The sequence below is a fragment of the Apodemus sylvaticus genome, chromosome 7 (assembly GCF_947179515.1).
Source record: "Apodemus sylvaticus chromosome 7, mApoSyl1.1, whole genome shotgun sequence".
Taxonomy (NCBI): Eukaryota; Metazoa; Chordata; class Mammalia; order Rodentia; family Muridae; genus Apodemus; species Apodemus sylvaticus.
The window spans coordinates 21,722,049-21,744,497 of NC_067478.1; the positions used below are offsets into that span (position 1 = coordinate 21,722,049).

The window sequence follows — 22,449 nt, forward strand, 5'->3', positions numbered from 1 at the left end:
TCGAGGCAGGAATCTGAGGCAGCTGGTGATGCTTTCCACAGTCAGGAAACACAGAGATGGATGGTGGTACCCAGCCCTTTTCTCCTTTTTATCCAATCCAGGACCCCAGCCCATGTGATGGTGCCACTTATGTAGGGTGTGTCTTCCCATCTCAATTAACCCAAGATAGAAACTTCACCATAGACATGCACAGAGGTTTGTCTCCTGGGACAGTCTAGATCCTTCTAGGTTGTCAGTTTATATAAACTATTACAGGCATACCCCTAAATACTTTTATTAGGGAACATCTTTGTCCCCTCTTTTACCTTTGCTTCCAAGTCCTCGGGAAATGCCTCCATCACTAGTTTAGAGGATCTGACATCCCAACAACCTCGGCCTTACCTAGGGACAAGGCTGTCTCACCATTCACACCTCTTCCCCCTAGCCAGCCATCTACCAAAGTTTGTGCATTCCTGTGTCTTTCTGCCTGTCTGTATTGGCTCGTTCGTGAGTGGTTTCCATAGACCTTTCCAAGTGTGAGCCGATTCCACAACCCATCAATTGAAAGCCCTACATGTTTTCTTTGCTAGTTAACATATATTCGAAGTGCCTTTCTCCACAACACATGCTATTTTAGGCAGATGCTCTTAGGCTGGTGCTTGATAAGACTTAAGCTTTTTTTTTTTCTTCTTGACACACATAGTTTAAAGCAATTTCTACACTAATTAGAAATATTTAAAATTCCAATTATTTTATCTAAAAATTTCTTGTGGGAAAAAATTATGAGAAGCCAGGGCTGGGTGTTCTCGGGTGAGGAGAGAGATTATGGGGAGTAACAGTCACCCCAGATGATGTCCCCCCACTCCCATCCCCCCACTTAGAAGCGGCACAGCTGGATGCTTTGCACGAACTGTCTGGTTCCTAGGAGAGTAGAGTGGAGCCTACGCTGAGTTTATGCCAGGTGAATTTTCTCTCATGTTTCGAGGCTGTTGAGATGGGATAGAAAGGTGAGCCTGTTCATTGAGATTAATAACACTGCTGGGATGGGAAGCAAGAAGCCATCTGCCTCTCCCTTAAGGACTCCGCTGCCCTGTTTTGCACCTCACTTACCATCTAGATTTATAGGCACTTTGGCATCAGGAGGTACACAGGATTAAAAGCCCCAAACTCCAAATGCTCTGAGCACCAGTCTCTTGGCAATTCCGCTAGACAAATCAAGAAGTAACGAATTTCCCCCAAGAAGGCCATTCCTTTTACATTTGGCAGTTAAGTTTTGCAGACCCAGGAGAGGGGAGATGTATGAGAGTTCTGGTAAGTGGCCAAATTTGAGAGGATTTATCTTAACGACGGGGCTTGTTTATTGGGGATGATGTTCACGGAAGCGGCAGGCTGGTCTGCAGCAGAGAGTGAGTTGAAAGGTTGATCATGGGCAGGTCCATTGAGGCAGGAGCACCTGTGGGATCCTTGTAGATGAGTGGCTATGTTGGGCAGGTGGCAGACACATGGAGCCCTGGCTACACTTGTGTTAACCATTGACTTAGTGTCTTTCTATTGTCATCATCACATCACCATCATCATCATCATCATCATCATCATCATCATCATCATCACATCACCATCATCATCATCATCATCACTTTTGGATTCTATGTTCTGTAAAGACTTGGTTTATGAAGACTTTGTCAAAGACTCTTCAATGTGGTTTCCTGCATTTTATTTCCTTTCTAAATGTATTTAAAACAACCAACCAACCAAACAAACAAACAAACTCCCTGATAGAGCTGGAGAGATGGCTCTACATTAAGAATACTGCTCTTCCCAAGCTCAGTTTCCAGGATCCACTTCAGAACTGGACTTGCAATCACTATAACTCCAGTTCCAGGGGATCCAGAACCCTCTCTGATTTCCATGGGCACCTGCACTCATATTGCGTAAAACTATACTTGGACACACACACACACACAGATACACATATGAAGATTAACAAACAAAATTGTCAGCTGAGGGAAACCAAATTTCCACCTGAAGTCTATTTGGTTGCCTTTTATAGTCTATAGAATGGGGCTTTAAAGAGGCAACACAGTCTGAGTAGATAGCTGAGTTGTAATGTGCTTGCTGTACAAGCATGAAAGGCCAAGTTCCAGCATCACAACTTATGTTAAAAATAACAAAAGTTGGGCATGATGGCACAGGTTTGAATCCCAGTGCTGGGGAAGTAGAGATGGGTGGATTCCTGAGGCTAAGTGGATCTCTGAGACTGGGAGGCTAGCCAATTTAGCCTTACTTAGTGAGTCCTAGGTCTCAGTGAGGGATTCTATCTCCGAAGACTAAGTGGTTACTGCCAATGAACGCTTCACTGTCCACATGTGGGGACCTGAGTTCAGAGTTCTAGCAATAAGCCAGTTAGAGCAGTTTGTATCTGTGATCCCAGGGTTAGGGAGACAAGACACGCAGATCTCAGAGCTTGAGAGCCAGCCAGTCCATCTGGATCAGTAACCTCCAAGTTGTGTGATGACTGTGTCTTTAACCAAATGGAGAAATGATTGTGGAGTATACCTGATGCTGACCTTTGACCTCCATAAACTTACACAACACACGAGTACACACACCCAAATGAGAATGGCTCCTGAGAAATGATGTCTAAAGTTGTCTTCTGGCCTCAACTCCCATGCATGTGCACATACACACACATACACTAAGAGCCAATAGCCTTGTCCCTAGAAGTTGCTTGCTTTTTTTTGCCCTGATAGATGAAAGATGGTTCACAAATACTGGGGAGCATAAGACTTTGTTGAGGTATCAGTGAAACACACAGACACCCTGATCTTCAGTAGATTTGAGGAGGGGTTCAGAGATAGTGGCACTTAACAGCTGTGCTCAGAAGATCCTGGTAAGATTTATCACCTTATTGTGGTGATCTGTGACATTGGGATTGCCAGATAAAATATAGGGAGATCAGCTTAATTTGAATTCCAGACAAATAATGTTTAAGGATAAAGATCTCTTATGCAATATTTTGTGTACATGTATACTAAAATTCATTATTTATCTGTAGTGCAGGTTGTGGTTTTGTTTACTATATCTAAGAACTGCAATCATGATAATGTATAAGCAGTTTGACCTTCTGTATGTCTGGGTAGAGAATGGCTTCTTAGTACCATCCAGGGATGAACCCACTGCTACCACAAAAGGGTTAGCAAGCTGTGTAGCGTGGTTGGCATGCATTCCGGCAAAGAGAAGGAGAATTTGGGTACACCTGTGATGTAGGGGAAATGACTGTGAATGATTCCCATGGTTTGACCTTTTATCAACAGGCTAAAGGGCTGAGAATCTTAGGTGTGAAATAATTCCTCCAAGATCACAAACAACACACTGGCAACACCAGAGTTGACAGCATCTCCGCCCACCTCTGTGACCTTCGGGCGTTGAGTCCCACCCGTAATGCAGCGTGGTTTTAACACACAAGCCTCCATCCTTTCCTTGTCAAGTGGGAGCTCAGGATGCTTGGCGATTTCCCTGGCATCTCTTCATCCTCCAGAGCTCCTGCTGCAGAGCTGGCTGACTCCAGATAAACTGTAAAAATCTGCTCAATGAATCTGTTGACAAGTCTCATTTCAACAGCTTAAGCTGTTTCAGCAGTGGCTTTCATTTCCCCTCCATTGGACTTACTCTTAACATGGGAGACAGGACTTGGGGAAACCTTTAGAGCTGGGGCCGTGGTCATCGACCCTGAGTTCCCAGAGTTGTCCCTGATGTTTTGTTTCTGTTACTGTTTCCCACTCTGAAGCATTGGAAACTGGGGTCCACACATACGCATATATCTGATGTCCTGGGTGTCATGCGTTGAGTCCAGCTATGTGCCTGGGGCACATAGGGAGGATTCTAATCCTTTTCTTTCTCACCTAGATGATTACAAGTCGGAGCTGAGAGAGCAACTACCCCTGATTGCTGGCTCCGCAGCTGCTGGAGTCGTGTTTGTTGTGTCTCTGGTGGCCATCTCTATTGTCTGCAGCAGGTAGGTCCTCTGCTCTGCTCTCCCTGAGCCCAGGAAGCCCCTCTCTATGGACTGTCACCCCATGCTGGCCCTTCCCAAGCTGGGCAGCCCGGACAAGTCCTTTAACCAGCAACCCAGAAATCTCAAGATTATTGATTTTTCTCTGTGCCTAGGATACAAACTGGCTATGGGAACTGGGCAAGACTATAATAAGTAAACAACATCCGTCCGCCATCCTCATCTCAGCCAAGACTTTTAGCCCCTCATGCACAAGGACTTTCCAGAGTGACAGTTACAAAATTGCATTTGACCCAGTGGTGCATCACCGCTGTGCACAGGCAGTCTTCTGCTTAGAGAGCTCAGGCCCTGGGCAGCAGGCAGAAGGCAGGCGGGCAGAAGAGGGGGCGAGGAAGAGACAGGGGAAGCTGAGCTCTGCACACCGACTGGCCTGAAGGCCTTGTGAATTTTTAATACTGTTTGCTGCTGCCTTGGGTGCTTAGCCCAGATATCGCAGGCAAAGCCCTGTTGTTGGTTCCCACACCGAGCAGTTCTGCAGTTCGCTGCTCCGGATGGGGGGTCCTCATCACCACTGCCCACTTGGCAGATGCCCACAGCCTTTCCTGGTACCTGTAAGTCTTTGGCTTGTGAGCTGAACCCTCTGCTCAAGGGAATGTGTGCTGGCCAAGCAGAGTGTAAGGCAAGGCAGAAATGAAGCCTTCAAGTGGGAGTCTCCCAGTTCCCAGTCCCAGGAGATATCCAGGGTGAGTTTCTATGTCTGGGCATGAGGCCTTGATATGACCCTGCTAAGAAAATCCCTCTTCTCTGTGTCTGCAGGAAACGAGCTTACAGCAAAGAGGCTGTGTACAGTGATAAGCTCCAGCATTACAGCACAGGCCGAGGTGAGTAGAAACCACGCCCACTCTCTGACCTGGGTCCGTAGAGCCAGAGAGGGTCTAACATAAGAGCAAATGTCTGACAAGCCCTCGGTACCCAAGTAGTCCCTCTCTCTGCAACTCCCTGGAGACCACAGGCTGTCCACTGCACGCCCTTTGTGGGCAGTCACTGGACCCCTGGTGGAAGATTACCTTCTGCACTGATAAGCCTTATTCGAGACAGGGGAAGACAGGGTTTAGCAAGTCAATGAATCCTGAAATCATTCTCAGTGGGGGGAAGATGGAGGGTTCTCTATTAACATCTTCTGCCTTATCTTATCCAATTGAGCGGCTGGGGAATGTGTTAAGCAAATTCACAGATAAGCTATAGAACATGAATGCAGGGAATTAAGGAGATAACAGAGTCCAGAAGGCTGAAGTGCTGGGGTGTCTCCCAAGTGGTTTCTTTCAAACAGTACCTTGAAAAGTTTTCTCCCTCATTATCTTAACCCTGCCTCTTTTAAGCCTAGGTATAAATATTTTTGTATATCAAATTTCCCTCACCAAAAATGCGTATAATTCTATATCAGAATTATGACTCCTTCCTCTGAATGATTCCAGCACTGCAGTCTAAAACAGTTCCCAGGAGGGATAGGCGAGCTACCTCCCTGCTTCCAGAAGCGGGTACTTAAAGCCTTACAAAAGACACTGTATCTAAATGACTCTTTTTGAAGTCCACCCATGACTCAAGAAATCTGTCCCAGCACCCTGGGCTGTCCCCTCTAAGCCCCAGCACACCTCAGCTGCCCCCTTGTGCCGATACCATACACACATATATACCCTGAAGCACGGGCTCATGTTTACTGGGTTTCTTCATCTGTGCATAAAAATGGCTCCCAAGACTAAAATTCCCACAGACCGGTCTGCTTTCCTTCCAAAGCAATGCAGTGTTTATAGCTGCAATCACGCTGTGAAGGAATCCGAGTTCTAATGTGGAAGGGACAAGCTTGGGCTGCACAAAGGTCACACTATAAATATGGCTTTTCAGCCAAGATTAAGATACACCTGAAGATTTATATAAAATCAAGCCTTTGGCAGCCAGGATGTGTACAGGGTAGGCATTGTAAGGGGCAGTCACCATGTGGTATCAGGACTCCCCTGGGCCAACTCTTAAAGCCAGACGTTGGTATCTGATGCTTGGATGATGTGTACTAGCCCTGTGCCTCAGAATTGTCTCAAATCCCATGCTCCGTTTCCCTTGCTTCTATGTCTCCTCTATCTTGGGCATCTGGCACAGTCTCATCTGCTCCAGGCAGCTCCTTGTTGTGATAAACCACTAGGTGTCCATTTCATATCTGGTCTATGAACTTTTTAGGTAAAACATTTATGGATGGTCATATTGGACCAATGGAAGACTTGGGACCACACAGGTACATATGATTGGTTCAAAACATGCAATCTTGTTTTGAACTCTAGAGATTTGTAAGAGTGCCCCAGGGCGACTCAGCCAAGAATTCTTTCTAACAGTGTGCCAGCCCTCAGGTGGGGCACAGAGGATCCCCAGGCATGCTGGGTAGACTGGCAATGTTCTTTTTGCTAACTTCAGCCTGATGCCTGTCTGTCCTTCTGTTGAAGGGTGGCTTTTCCAGGCAACTTGATCTACCAAGATGTGTTTCTAAAATGCTCCTGGCTCCCCATGTGGGAGTCAGAGAGGGGGGAGTCTTCTGGCCTCAACTCCCATGCATGTGCACACATACAGTAAGAGCCAATAGCCTTGTCCCTAGAAGTTGCTTGCTTTTTTTTGCCCAGATAGATGAAAGATGGTTCACAAATACTGGGGAGCATAAGACCTTATTGAAGTATTGGTGAAACACATAGATACCCTGATCTTCAACAGTAGATTTGAGGAGGGGTTCAGAGATAGTGGCATTTAATAGCTGTGCTCATCATTGATATAGTCACAGAGGGAGGTGTCTCTGCTTCCTAAGCTCTTTAAAAAATATACCCAAGTTTTTGGCCACAGAGTCCTTGCTACCACTAATGAGCATGTCTGGAGTCACCATTCATGAGCTTCATTTATTGTGGCTAGGTGGACGTAGTGTTCTTAGAGTAGGCTCAGATTATTTCTTAGGTTACTTTCCAAGTATGAGCCATTTCTAAATGTCTCTCTCCCGTGCCTAACTATTCTCTTTTAATCCAACACCTGACACCTATCCCTGTGCCCCCAATCCCAACACACACACACACACACACACACACACACACACACACACCACACCAAGCGTTCTCTAAGGTCACATTCTCATGTAGTGAATTTCATTTGGACATCTTTTAAGCCTTTGCTACTGGAGATTCATGATCAAAGGGACATGCAGCTAGAGGAAAGCCCAGCACACCAAGAGCAGAAGAGACACGTAAAGCTCTGGTGAAGAAGGAGCCTGGCTGGGAGGAAGGGACAGACAGGCAGAGGTGAAAGGAATGGCTATGGAAGGTTTCCTCTGTGTCTATACTGGAAACCTTAATCTAGTAGCTCACCTTAACTCAAGGAGACAGATGCTAGTCCAGGAAGGACAAGTCTCTTCCTTCAGGGATAAAGCTTGAGGCTTGAAGATGTGGATTATGCCCCGTCTGAGTTTGTCTGAAGACCCCATGCTCTCTCCATGTTGCAGAGGCTCAGTGTGCCTGGTCTCGGGTGCAGATCTATGTCTAATCCTGGACGTTATCCTTCACCAATCCCAGATTGGTGGTTTGTGAGTTCCCACCTCTGTCTCCCATTCTAAGAGTCAGGAGGCTCAAATGTGCCCAGTTGTGAATGCAGATGTACTACCCTCCATGGAGTGTAGACAGCTTCTGGAACTCTGAGGGCTTCCTGGACTGGGACTGACAGAATATCTGCAGCAGATATCCATTTCTGTTCACCAGTGCCTGGAGACACGTCTCCCTTGACATGTCCAGGGAATACTACAAGGGAGTTAGAGGCAGAAAGAGACAGAAAAGAAATGTTTGCAGTAGTCTCATCTTTCCTAATGAGTCAATGGATGGCAGATTTAGTTATTGAAAGCAAAGCATCCTGTTGCTTCAGGCCCTGGTTCCTCTTTCATCTCTGACCCTAGATCAGCTGTTCTCAACTTTCCCGATGCTGTGACCCTTTCATGCACTGCCTCATGTGGTGACCTCTCGACCATACAATTATTTTTGTTGCTACTTCATAGCTAAAAATTTGCTACTATTATGAACTGTAATGTAAACATAGGATATACAGGATATCTGGTATGGGACCCCCAAAGTGGTTGAAACCCACAGGTTGACACCGTTGCCCTAGAGATCAGATGTAAAGGGGAATTTGGATTGGTGGAAAGACACTTGCTGGAGGACACTCTGGCAAGAGAATGTGCTGTGTGTGTTGTCAGTCAGTCTGATGAAGAACTCTTGAGCCAGGGGCTCACATTCAAGCTTAGGTAGGAAGAAGCACAGGCGTCTCACACTCAGGAGTGGGTAGACACTGTTGTCATGGTTCTTGGTCCAATTCCTATACATTGTTGGCCGATTACAGATGACTTGCGCAGTTTGATCCAGGTAGAGCAGGGAGGCTTAGGAATCTAACTTCAGGATGTAGGTGTCAGGGGTTGGATTAAAAGAGAATAGTTATACACAGAGGAGAATAGTTTGCATTTTGGGAAATGCAAACAGGTGTCCAGGGAACTTAGACCATTCCTAATTTTTGAGCTGGCTGAGGGCCAAGAGGACAGAGATAAAGGGAGGGAGATTGGAGCTTGTGAATGGATTAAAGGCTTTAGGAGATCAGTCTCAAGAAAACTACCTCAAGTAGGAGATAGAAATTAGAGTCTCTACTTTTATGTTTTGAAAAAGCACAAATGAGGTATGGACCTATATTTGTTAGGGTTCTCTAGAGAAACAGAACCAATGGGTTGAATAATCACACACAGGCAGACACACACACACACCTGTGCACACACACACACACACACAGATATAGACAGACAGACATACACAGAGACACACACTCACTATCAGACAGACAGGCAGGCAGACAGACAGACAGACAGTCAACAGACTCATACCTGGAAGCTGAGAACCTGGTAACTACTCTGTCCTTGAGGCTGGAACCATCAGCAGTCTCAGTCTGGCACCAGAAACTCTGAAGGTTCCTGGAGAAGTGCTGGTCCCTAGTCCCAAGGAAAACCTGGACACATTGGTTCTAACATTAGCATAGAAATCAGCAGCAGCAATGGGACTGATTAACTCAATGTCGAGAGGGAAGCCAGGCAAGCAAATGGCAGGTGAGGTGAGTCTTCTCTGCCACACCCTTTTTAATCTGCACCCATACCAAAAAGTAACGCCCATCCGCACATCAATCAAAGAAACTAGGATGCTTTCCAAGTGAGGCTCCTCAGCCAGGTGATTCTGATATGTGGCAAGCAGACATTAAAACCAACTAGAACACTTGAGAGTAGAAAACACCTGAATCTTGTGACAAAGTGAAGGGGCAGAGAGAGGGCAGAGTCCAGGCCCGGAGAGATGCCCAGAGACACCGTGAATCACATGGGCTGGGAATGTGAACTCAGAATCTGTCATCATTAGGAACAGAAAAAGAAGTGGTTAAGAAAATAATTATGAGACCTTGTCTCTTTTAATTAGACCATATATTTAGTAAATTTGATAATTATGGGTAGAGAGTGTTTATTTTGGCAACAATATCTCATGGTCTCCTAACAGAAAGCATTGTTAACTAGATACAGACTGTCTTCATATGGAGAGAAAGTAAGTTAGTGACTGTCATTCCCTTAGGAGAGAGGTCCCCAGCGTTATTCTCCTACTTGTCCTATTCAGTCTGCTACTGTTTGATTGCTTTTTAAACTTCACGAGTCAGACACAAGCGTGGGGATGCTGATCGAGTTTGTAGGTAACAGTTGGGAAGCAGAACTAACACCATAAAAGACAGAATCAAAATTCAGAGCTACCCAACAGCTTTGAATGCTAATTTGAAATCTGCAAGACAAAATGTTAGCAGGATAAATCTGGAACCTAGTGTTTAGGTTGAAACAAAACGGAAGCAGTACAAATAGGGAGACATCCCACTTACTATTTATTTGTGTAGAAAAAAAAAATAACTATCTGATCACGTGCTTACTCTCAGTGGCACTACTGAGGAAGAATACTAATAACACTCATTTTTAGCACTTGCTGTTTTAAATGTTTACATCGACTCTACTCTTTGTGCTGCTAAGAACACCTAGAGTCATGGACTCTGTCCTAGAGACCTTGTTTCAAAGACAAATTCTGCAAAGCACCTGAGCAGGAGCAGCCTGCCTGGTTGGGTGTGGCAAGTGTCTCAGTGATAATATGCTGCCAGATTCACAGGAGATGTCCATCAAAGAGGTTCCTCTATCATGAGGCTAGTGCTTGAGAACTTGTAGCAATGGATGCTATACACACACACACACACACACACACACACACACATTACATATAAGATTCCTGCTTCAGGTGAGAGACAGGATGATGTTCTAGTCAGAAATATGTCTAAGTTACTGCATTCCAGTGGTTGATGCATTCTGAATGTCAAAGATACCACCCACCCATTCCACCAAGGAATCACCTGAGACCCAATATACAGGGCAGGAGGACCCTGGAAAAGAGACTTACTAGGGTATTAAGAGTGGCTCATGCATAAGGGAAGGCCTGCGGGCATACAGGAGAGGCTCCTTGGTACAAAAGGAGGCAGAGTTTACAGTCAGCGTTTATTAAATGTCAAATAAATCGAACCATCCAGAGTCACCCATGTGTATGCTGTTGGCTCCTAGCCAGAGTCTTCACAACTGTTAACTGCAGTAGCTCTAAGATCATTAGCTATTGCCCTTGGGTTCCCAGTAGGGCTTCTGAAGTCCAGCAGTGACCATCCTTGCCAGAAAGAACTCTGTCCTGGTCATTGGTACCCACAAGGCATGGAGGTGTTAGGCAGTTTCCCAGGGGTCTTTGCTATTGCCTCTTCTGTTGTTCACTGTCCATCACATTGGTTGCACAAACACTGCCATTTTCCACCTTTAAGTAATTACTGAGACCACTTCACATCTGTTTTCCCAGCTTACAGTCCCTTCCTTAGCAAAATAAGCTCCCCAATGCTCTGCCCTCAGTGTCCCTCTCCACAGTGGTCAGCTCTATGTGCCCGTGGCATTTGTTTTCACAGAACATTCTCACAGGGGGCCCCAAGGTTTGTCTGTCAACATCACTGCCTCAGTTTCAGACTGGTCTGCCTCCCACCTCCGCAATCCCCTTCCTCCACATCCAGTGCCATACCTGCCTCTAAGCATTCCAAACTTCTCCTCCGTGGTAACATCCTATTGCCTTTCCATTTAATCCAGTTCTGCAAGTTCTTGGACTTTGACCTTGAAGAGTGGCATCCTTGACCTTCTGCCTACTCCGGTCTTTGTGGTGTTGATAGTCCACTCCCCGAGTGTGGTCTCCTAATTCCACACTGTCCAGCTTTCTCTTTTATGTCCTCTTTCACATCTCAATCGCGTGAAGAACCCTGAGAGCTTGGCTTTTCTGTAGATCCCACAGTGCCTGTTGGATGTCTAGCAGTGTTGAGGAAAAGGAAGGGTGCTCGGTGTTCTGAGGCACAGTATCAGAGGTGGTCCCTCAAGGATTGCACATGTTTCAAAGTAGCTCCACTTTCATGCTCAAATGCTTGGGTGAAGTTGGATGAATCACAGAGGTGACAAAATCTCTCTTGGATCCAGAATGAGGTACAAGCAGGCAAACCTCCCTGCCTCCTTATGACACCATCAAAGCTTGCTGGGACACAAGTATATTAATGACTGAAAACGACCGAGTCCCCTTATTCTCTGACACTCCCCTGTAGGACTCTAGCAGCCCTCCCCCAGTTAGAGGCCAGCTGGCTTTTGCCAGAACCTCTGAAGCTCTAGGATCACAACTGGACTCCAGATGTGCTTGGTACTACTGTTAGTTCTAAACTCAGCATGCACACCATGCCTGGACAAGGGCGGTGGGATTCTCCCCTAGTTCTTAGTCCTGGCATGTCACCCGCTATTTGCAACTGTGAGCCCTCTGTTTTGTCCTGCACTCCTAGGGCTTGTAAATGCTCCCACATAAGACTTCGTTTCCCCAGAGCTCACTTCAGCCACTTCTGGTTGATCATCTGGTACAGTCTCTGACAGAAGGAAAGTATGTTTTCTGTTTCCAGAAATATTTGGTGTCACACAAGAAAGCACCAGACAGCAGTGAAGCTATGTTCCCTATGAACAGGTTTACAAATTAGATCTTTATTGGAAATTTGTGAACTAGGAGATGAGAAACCTGGGGGTGTACTTACTAATAAAGCACTAACAATCAGATGTTAAATCCACGCATTCTCCTTTTATACCAAAGATACGGAACCTATGAAAAATGGAAACTCAAACATAGCTCACACTTTTAAAAGTATTCTATTAATAACAATGGTGTGAAAGCCACACCAGTCACTATAAACGACCATGTATTATGGGGGTCTATTAATCTAATATTGCCATCATCGCCTCTAAAAATATTTCCCAACATTCACCATCAGAGAACGTCTTCTGAGCCCAGTCTCCCAGGGTTTGGCTGTGCCTGCCTCTGCTGCTGACTTGATTCCCTGTTCACTGTCTGGTGATTCATTGCACTAAATACCATTTTCCTGATAATTAAAAACTGCTCACTGGCAAGTGGGAGCAGGAACAGGCTGATGCGGGATTTATGCAGAAACACAAAATGAGCCGAAAGACAAATGACCTGTTCTGCCTAAGGAAAGACGTTTTTCTCCCCTCCTCATCTTCTGGGATTTGAGAGAGGCTGGCCAGAGCTTGGGAGCATGGTCTGGGGAGATCTGTCATCATATGTGGAGGTGTTTGCAAGGGGATCCGTTGTATTCGTGGGCTTAGCCAAATCACTCTCTTAATTTAGAACATAGAGACCCTTGCGTGCCGCAGGAGGACCTAGGTCAATGATATCTTTTTCCTCCTGCCTTGGACGTTTAATAGGCAGGGCTAGAGGAAAGGCTCTGAGTTTGAGCCATTTCTTAGACTTTGACTGAGCTTTCCCAGTTTCCTTTCTCCATATAACAATTCCTTTACTCAATGTCAAGAAAAATGGGGAGTGATTCCAATGGATGCATTAGATATAGGATTTAGGACATTCATTTTGCTTAGGCAGTTCAGCAGATCACAGTCCTGGGCTTTAGGGCAGCTTTCTTGGCTCCTGGGAAATGCCCCAGGATAGCCAAAGCCCGCAGACACAGCACAGCAGCTATGGTGTTACATGTATGTTAACATGTGTGCAAATGCATGCACATAAGAATCCACACTTCTCAATTCCTTAGACCTCTCTTGGGAAGTTAAGAGCATGCATCATCACAGGGCAGACAGTTTCCCATCTGAGTGCACTTTGTGGTACATTACCAGCCTAAAGAATAGAGGCTCTGTCAAGAGATGAGCCTTCTCCCTTCTGGGAATAGCTTCTTCCCCAAACTGGCTGGGGCCAATATCTGTAAAGCTCATTAGCTCAGAATCCTTCCCCATTCATCCTCATCTATGTCTTTACTTGCAAGCCATTCATTACAGCCCATTCTAGATTGTTTAATTAGTTTCCATGGAAGAACTCCTTCAGGACAGCTTAGCATACATCTTTAAAAGCCCTTGATCTAAAATAACAAGGTAGTTATTTTGAAAGTAACTAATATAACCCTAAGTGGCTTCTAGTCCCCCACTGCCCACCGAGCCTCACTTCCTTTTTTACCTCCCTGAACACGTCTGAGAAAAAAAAATTGTTGATAACACTAATGAGTCTATTAGTCAGGAAGTCTTCACGGTACATGGGGCACTGCGCTGGGCCTGCCACTTGTCATGGGGTCTTTATTCTCACAGGCAAGCTGAAAGGAAAGTCACATTTCCCCTATTGGTGGAGAAGCTGCTATAAGAGATAAGTCTCAACTTGCTGTATTATGCAGGATTAATAAAGTACTTGGGATTCTAATGTCATCTACAGATATCAGCACCAGGGGATGTACAGAATTAGGAGGGAAGGTCACAGCTTATTGACACTACCCTGGTGTCCTTTTTACCCTCTCTCTCTCTCTTTTTTTCCTCATCTCGAGTGTTTCTGTGCTGTTTTATCTGTGTCCTTCCTCCTCCCATATGTGATGTCTGACCTTCATCATCGGCATCTGTGTCTCTATGCCTGACTGCTTTCTCTGGCTCTAGAGCCTCCCTCTTGCCTCTGTTACTGGCATCCTGACTATGTTAATCACTGTGGAAATACCTCAGCTCCCTTTCCTAGGGAGGGTTCATTCTGAAACTGGGGTCATCCGTCCAGGCTCACAGAGTGAAGACCCCAGAGGTCAACGACTCATAGACATACCCTGTACCTTCTACCTTCTGTTCCTACTTAATTTCCATTTTTCCTTTGGTGTACTTCTTGGCATACTCCCAGATAAGCCTTTTGCTTTTATAACATGGCCTTTAGGACAGTTTCTACGGGAACCCTAAGCAGGGCTGGTGCTTAGGAAAATGCTGTCCTGGTTGTCTCATAAGCTCACAGTCTGGCCAATTGAATTTTCTCATCACGTGTTCTGCACAGCAGGTAGGAAAATGGTGATACCCCATCTCTGCTTTGCCTTTAGTCCATTGCTACTAAAGAACTCTCTCACTCATGCTATCCCCTGGGGAGTAAAATGTTTCAAGTGTACAACAGGCCTCCTTCAGCCGAGAGTCACTCTAAATATGGCCCAAGACAAAACTCATACACTTATTTACATCATTATGAGATTGTTTTATTTTCATAATTTATTAAACTCAGTTGCATGGTTCTGAAGCATGCAGTTTGTTGCTAATGTTTCATGATGTCAACTGACTAGGCATAGACAGAGGTAAGAATCTCAACTTGCTTTGTCCAGATTTTAGTTAGTGTGTGTGTGTGTGTGTGTGTGTGTGTGTGTGTGTGTGTGTTCCAAAGTCATCATCAGGCCTGTAGACTATTTCACGTATGTACATGTGTGTGTGTGTGTGTGTGCGTGTATTTGTCAAGTGTATGAGCACATGCATGCACATTTCTTAGATGGACAGTGACCAAGGTTAACCTTGTGTGTTGTTCCTCCTGTGTTATTCAATCTTTTTTTTTTTTTTGAGACGAGCTCTCTCATTGGAGCCTTGCTATTTTAGGCCAGGCTGGCTGGGTAGCAAGCCCTGGAGATCTACCTGTGTCTACCTCCCCAACAATGGGGTTACAAGTCTATGCCATACAGTCATCATTTTACATGTATGTTAGTGATCAATCTTAGGTCCTCACACTTTCAAGGATGAACATTTTACTAAGTGACCTCCCTAACCTCTCAATCCCACCACTCAAAGCCTTCTAGAGTGTGTTTGCCTACTTTCAAACAAGCAGTCTGGAATACCAGGAACAGTATTGCTAAAGGACAAAAGAGCCTACCTTTTGGGAAAATCTGTTTCTTCCTTCACTTGGTTTTTTTTTGGGGGGGGGGCTTAACCCCACCCCCACCCCACCCCTGTTCTTCAATATACTTTCTTACTTCTTTGGATTATGTGCTAGGCTTTCTAGTCCTCTCCTGAAGAAGGAGGTGATCATCAAGACATTCAGAGAGGCACTGGATGTTTTTCTGATAGAAGATGACAGAACTGGAGCATGGCTGGAAGCCTCAGAGGCAGTAGGGAATTAGGTGTGGCTGAGGTACTGAGATGAAGTTTTTAAAACTGGAAGCCAAGCCTTGGTCTGGATTCCCAGCACCCACATAGAGGCCCACACGACCTGCCCCTGCTGATCTGACTGCTTTATAGGTACACTGCAGCAGGCAGCAGGGATGTGGTGGTAGACCATACAGTCCGTCTTTTGGGGGCCCCACCTTTCACTGTCCCAGAACCGTGGAAACAATTTCTACACTTCACTTAATGACACATGGAACACGCTGAAAAATTGCATCTCAAATGAATCCATTTGTTCTTGGGTTCCAGTTGCTTTTTCAGTCCCCTGTCCTCTACTTTTTGAAAGTAGTTTTTCTGCAATGACGATTCTCTATTTTGTCCCCAAGCACACCTATCTATCTTGCACTGTATACATCAGTGACAGGGTCTATATTCTTTTATGTATTTCTCATCCACCATTTTATTCGTTTTTTCATACTTCAGTGTGTCTGAAGGCATGGGGGGCTCAATTACAATTTTTCTTTCATTCCACCCCATTTTTCCTGTGTAGACGTCGTTCTTTCTTGTATTAATATTTTCTAAGCGTTCGCCTTACATTTTCTCTTTTGGCATACTGTGTTGGCACTTCTGTCTTGAGGGTTTTCTAATAGCCATTTCTTCCTTTTTTAAAAAAACAAGCTCCATCTTCATCCCTCTTGTGGCCATGGACCACAGCCGTCAGTTATAACCTTAACAGTGGCCTCCACTCAGGAAAGTTGTCAAGTTGATAAATATTGATATCTACCCTACCATTTGACCACCACTTTTCTGCTAATGCATTTGGTTGGCATCAATCAGCGTCTTTGCCTTCTGTGAGTGCCTGGTGCGGGAACTGGTCCCGATCTGTCACTTATAAGTAATCTGTTCCACCTTTCATCAAGAGCAGAGAAAAGGGAAAAATATGGATGAGACATAAAGGGTAGAGAACCAGAGTGATCCAGGGGAAGAAAGATGGGGCAGCCACCCAGTGACGAGAAGGGTCCCTTCCAGAAATATCCTTGGTGCTGGGGACATCCGTGGTAGCAGTGACCGTATCTTCTCTGGGATGTTAACCTGCTTATCTCATCCACTAAGGCTCCCCAGGGATGAAGATCTACATTGACCCATTCACTTATGAGGACCCCAATGAAGCTGTCCGGGAGTTTGCCAAGGAGATTGATGTGTCTTTTGTGAAAATTGAAGAGGTCATCGGAGCAGGTATGGTTCTTCCCTCCCCTTGTCTCTGTCTTCTTGTTGTCCACACACCATCTTCCTATCACTTTCGATGCCTTTTCTTCTCCTCAGAAGATGAGTAAGGACCACCTACAATGAGCAAGAATATTGCTCAGAATCATTGGGGACCTTGGTCACAGTGGTTAAGCTCGCCTGGGAAAGCACAGACTGGACATGGGCTCCAGTTTTCAAAGATTCCAGAGTAGCTCTGGAAACAGACCACACAACCCAGATAAGGAGAGAGATGTAGGGTACTTAGTCATGAAGATAGGAAGAAACTATTTAAAAAGCTGATTTAGTATCCTCGTCGATGATGTCTCAATGGCTTTGGGACAATACTCCTCTAATGTTGACTCCCCCTGTATTTATACTCTTGCATCCAGACCAGGCATCAGAATAGAATCCCAGTGTAGATTAGAACTCATTAATCTCCCCAGGAAAGCACAACAAAAGACTGATCTAGAAAAGCAATCTACCTTTAATAGGATGTGGTCAATCTATCTATAGACCAGCCTAATTAATATAGGGTAGGTGAAATGTCTCAATGTGAGATAAAAAAACAAAAAACAAGCAAACAAAAAAACCAAAAAAGCACAACAACAAAGAACCCAAACAAAACAAAACAAACCCCCAAACATTCCAGACATCATTATTTTGTAACTAACCACTTTACATGGTTGATCTGGGTCTCCTTCCAGATTTCATTTTCTTCTCCAGTCTCTTTTCTTTGTCTTGGCTTCTTCAGTCCTTATGAGCCTTTGCACAGGCTGTCTTCATCACTGTTCCTGGCACCGGAGTGCTTGATTCATGTCACTGGACAGGTATGGAGAGACAACTCCCAATAACATTTTAACTCCACAAAGCATGTTGAAGCCAGTTCCTGCGGGCAGCCGCTTCATTTGTTGTCTTTAGAGGGAATGTCACAGTCCTTCCTCTCACAGCTTTTCTCAGTGCACTGAGGGGGTCACCAAGCCACATATGAAATTGGGAGCCACATTGAGAAGCACACCCCATTAAGCCACTGTCTCCATGTTTTGGAATCTTCTTAAGCCCTGCCTCCTTGCCCCTCCTCTGGCCACACTGTGGAAGGCCCTGGAACTCTCCTTTCACAACACCACAGCCACCCACCACCAACCCTCAGGAGTTCCAGCCGGTTGATGAGCGTCTTATTCACCAGGGTCTCTGCATATTTCCCATTGGTTGTCATTAAATATTTTACTGAACCACGACTCTCACTTCTCTGTCGATAATTTTCCCTCCCTCTTAAGACACTGACATATTTAAGGATCACGTGTTGGAAGGTTGGGTACCAGATAAATTGGACTGCTCTCACAGGCTTTGATTTCTCCAGGAAACTTAAGAGTGTCGAGGAGGCGGGCCTGCTGTCCTGCACTCTGTTTGCCCGCATTATTAATTGCTGTTAGGGCTCTTGGTAATGGTGCTAGTGATTTTAATGTTGTTATTTATGTCATGTGCTTAGAGTGATGTGTTCTGGACTGCATTTCATCCCAGACAGCACACATCAACACCCCTCCTGCCTTTGTCAAGGGACAAGTAAAGAGCCTTCTCGCTTTATGATCCTGCCAGGGAGCTACAATTTGGGGTGAGCTCACCAACTGCCGAATGCCCATAAAGGGACAATTGATGGCCCCACTCTATCCTTCACCTTCCTGTGTGTGTGTGTGTGTGTGTGTGTGTGTAGCATTTGCTGGTGCTGCTGGGTATGCACATTCTGCTCAGAGGAGGGTCAGTGGTTTTCATAAGGCTCTCCTGGTATTGAGAGGGATGCACTTAACAGATTACAGGATGCTCACCAGGACAGTATTAAGAATTTTGCCTGGTCCCTGCAGACCATTCTCTCTATCAAGGCCAGTCTCCTTGTGATTCAGAGGCATCCCAGAGCTAATCCCTGGGGGTATTAGCTGGCTATTCACAACCAGAGGGGATTTTAATACAGGATACTCTACAAACACATTCATTTCCCCCAGCACCCTGCCTGACTAAGACTGGCTCCCCCTTGTGCTAATCAAGAGATCACTTGGTAGCTAAACAAAAGGGGAAAAAGTAACAATTACACAATGTAATTGACAATGTTCTCTTAGTTACCCAGAGGAATTAGGGCAGAAGGGAAAAACTGGTTTGCAACTTTGGGGATGGGGGAGTGAAAGCCACACAGGAAAAATAGTCAACCAATCTCCTCCTTTCCTCTTCCCACCCCTCCCTCCTCCCTCCCCCTCCCCCTTTCTCACTTCCCCCCCTTTCGCTCCCTCTCTTCTTTCCTCCTCTTCTCTGTCTCCTTCCATCCAGAAGCTTTTAATGGATACTTTCCATACCCTGACGTGGGTTTCCTAAGAAGAATAAATGACTCCTCTGCTCTGAAGTCTGACAGACTTAGTGGAAGTGAGCTTGTTCAGTCAACTGCCTTACCCCATCATAGCATAGTGCAGGCACAGGGAAGCTGCAGGGCCCTTCCTTGCAGGATCAGTGTAGTTCCATGGACTGGGGTTGCTGGGGATCAGGAGGACTCCCCTATTCCTTATTTTTCTTTTTGTGACCAAATACTTGACTAGAAGCATCTTAAGGCAGGAAGGGTTTACTCTGGCTTATGGCTTAAAGGGGGATACAGTACATCATGATCATGGAGGGAGGGCAGCAGGAGCCTGGGGCACCTGGTTAGAATGCAAACCCCACAGCTCCCCTCTAGAGACCCACTCCTCCAGCAAGGCTCCACCTCTTAAAGATGCCACAACTCTTATTTCCCCTTCAAAATGTATTTGTTTTATTTTCCATGTGGGTAGTTTGCACGATGGATCTGCTTAGTGTCCTCAGAAGACAGAAGAAGGACATAAGATCTCCTAGAAGTGGAACTATGGATAGCCATGAGCCACCATGTGGGTACTGGGAATCCAATGTGGGCCCTCTACAAGAGCAACACATTACCCCAAACTCTTAAAATAGCACCACCAGCTGGAGACCAAGCTTTCAAGTAAATGAAGCTATAGTTGTAGTTTACGTTCTAACCACAATAATTCCACCGAAGAAGTAAACTTCAAAGCTGAAAACAATTAGGGAAAACGTAATTGTTTTCTCAACCTATAAGTCACAACCCCTTTGGGGATAAAATAACCTTTTTCACAGGGGTCACCTAAGACACTTGGAAAGCACAGATATTGACATTACAGTTCATAAATCAGCAGCAAAATTACAGTTATGAAGTATCAGTGAGAAAAATTTACAGTAGGTGGGTCACCACAAAATGAGGAACTGTATAAAAGGGATGCAGCATTAGGAAGGGTGGGAACCACCGTATTAGAGAGAGACAGGGACAGAAAAGGAATCCCATGTGATTCACGGAGAAAAATGAGCATTATGTTCCAGTGCAGCCATGCTGGAGTCTGCCCGCAGTAGCTCACATGAGCCAACGCTGGGTGCCTCTTCCCGGTCCCATATGCAGTACCGTCGGTGCTCCCCATCGGCCACTGTGGGTATATTCACACCATGGGAAATAGCAAACACTGTTAGCCATGAGTATTTGTTCCTCTCTGCTGCTTGGTTTTTGAGAGAGCTACTAGTTGGACACGTACCACCCTATAACTCCAAGTGTACAAAGAGTACTGACCCATCCCCTGCCTGGGGTTATTTTAAATAGGGTTTTGAAGCCTTCCCCAATATGGAACCAGAGATAAGGGTTGTGCTTCTTACAAGAGAGGCTGTTTTAGTTCAGAGAAAATAAAAACCCTTCATCAATAAAGCCCACAACTGTGGTAGATGCTTCGAAACTGACTCAATGGTTAACAGTGGGAGATTATTTTCTAGCCCAAAACACAGTACCACACTCCAGGAAAGGAAAGAAGGGGTTGTGTGATGCAGGAGGTACTACTGGAAGGGCATAGTCTTATAGATATGTGGAGAGACTTGCTGTCAGGGAGGATTCCAGGAAGAGACATGCAAGTGACCACTGAGGTGGACCAATCAGCTTAGAGGGAGCAAGAGCAGAGACAGCACTGCTAGGAAGGCTTTTGTTGTGGCTTGGTCTAGACGATCAGGTAGCCTAGAGATGAGCCAGCTGTAATAGGGATGTTTTCCCCAAGGGACAAATGGGATTCTGTGCAGGCTGAGCAATAGCTTGGTATTCAGAGAGTGTTCAGAGAGTGGACTATGGTAACTGCTGCAGGTTGGATGGGAGGGAGATTATGGAGCCTTCTGAAGTCTAGAGAGAAGCTACTGGGGCTTTGTCTAGCTGTGTGGAGAGGACCCAAGAGGGATGATGCTGGGATAAAGAGTGGGGTGGGAGATGCTGTGGAAACAACTAGATATCCAAGCTGGAGCAGTGTGGCAAATGCATCTACTATGATGTTGAGGGACCAGAGTTGATGGGGGCAGTTGGCATGGAGGTTGGGCCCAGAAATGAAGACCACTAAGTACTAGAAAGGCAGAGTAGGGCTTCTTGGTACCTAGGGTGTGGCAGTGTTGCTTATCTGAGGGAAGAGGTCAATGGAGTAGAATCTGGACGCTATGGGGCAGACACATCACAGTAACTTCAAAGTATCTTCTAAAGCTGCTTAGGATGTTGAACAAAGGAATAAAAAGTAACCACTATAGAGCCAGGTATAACACCACTTAAGAAGATTAATATGTCATTAATTCGTAGTTGTTTTGTGTTAGCCTTTATATACTCATGGGGCTCAGAGTTCTATTAGAGGGACAGAACACATGTTCTCTCACTAACCTGGGACTTGACCTAGTATGTAGCATTTCGTTGTATAACCAAATGTTTCTCATATATGCTGATGACAGCTGATGACAGTTTTGGAGGAAAATACATGGCTGGGGTAGATGTTTTTGAGAGCTAAACAATTTGAGGGAATGAAAGAGAGAGATTAGAGAGATGGAATAGGGTCAGTGCATATTGGACACTCTGAAGATGGCTCCCTGGGGTGAGGGAAAGCCAATCTATCGCCTTCCCCATGTGGACAACGGGGTCAGCTGCCATCTTTGTGGAGGAGGCATTGAGCCCCTCTGGTCTTCATGGAGGCCATCAGCTTATGGTAACCATAGGTGTGGATAATAGGAGTCACCTCATTGGTCGGTTTCAGAACTCTGGTTAGTTTTGATCAGCAGGGCTTATCTAGAGAATAAGCTGCCATATACATTCTTAACAGAATGAAAAACACTCCTGTGCTCAGTTTGCAACCTGTGCAACGATGCAGCAGGCTAAACATATGGCTGTTACGTGCATGAAATTGTAGAAAGGAATGTCATTAGAGGTGATATCCAGGGGAAAGTGTGCAGACTGCATTTTAGTGAATAGACACCCATTGCTAACAGCTACTAATATAGCCCGTCCACCATGGATGGTTATGTACAAGAAGCTGCTTGCTGGGTAAGAGAATGGGTGCTCTATTCAAATGAATGTGTGCTCACTGTGTGTGGTTGTTATCTTTGGATGAATTCCTGTAGAGAAAGGTTCCCTGCTAACTTGGCACTTTCAGCATCATTGAGCATAAGGATGGGTAACCAACATCAGGGTTGTAAGAAGGGTTCTAGAAGAGGAACACATGGAAACCTCTCCAGGTACTACAATTAAAGTGTGCAGCACCCTCTGAGCATGCGCAGTGTGCCTGGCGCCACCCTGCAT

At 45.5% G+C, this 22,449-nt stretch overlaps 1 protein-coding gene across 1 annotated transcript in view; it reads left to right on the forward strand.

The window, feature by feature from the left end:
• The window catches only part of Ephb1 (EPH receptor B1), a 451,676-nt gene that overhangs the window by 366,655 nt on the left and 62,572 nt on the right, over nucleotides 1-22,449 (forward strand). Inside the window, exons 8-10 of the mRNA XM_052187529.1 lie at nucleotides 3,886-3,994; nucleotides 4,808-4,872; nucleotides 16,674-16,796. Coding sequence (XP_052043489.1) covers nucleotides 3,886-3,994; nucleotides 4,808-4,872; nucleotides 16,674-16,796 — 297 coding nt within the window. The remainder of the gene's footprint in view (nucleotides 1-3,885; nucleotides 3,995-4,807; nucleotides 4,873-16,673; nucleotides 16,797-22,449) is intronic.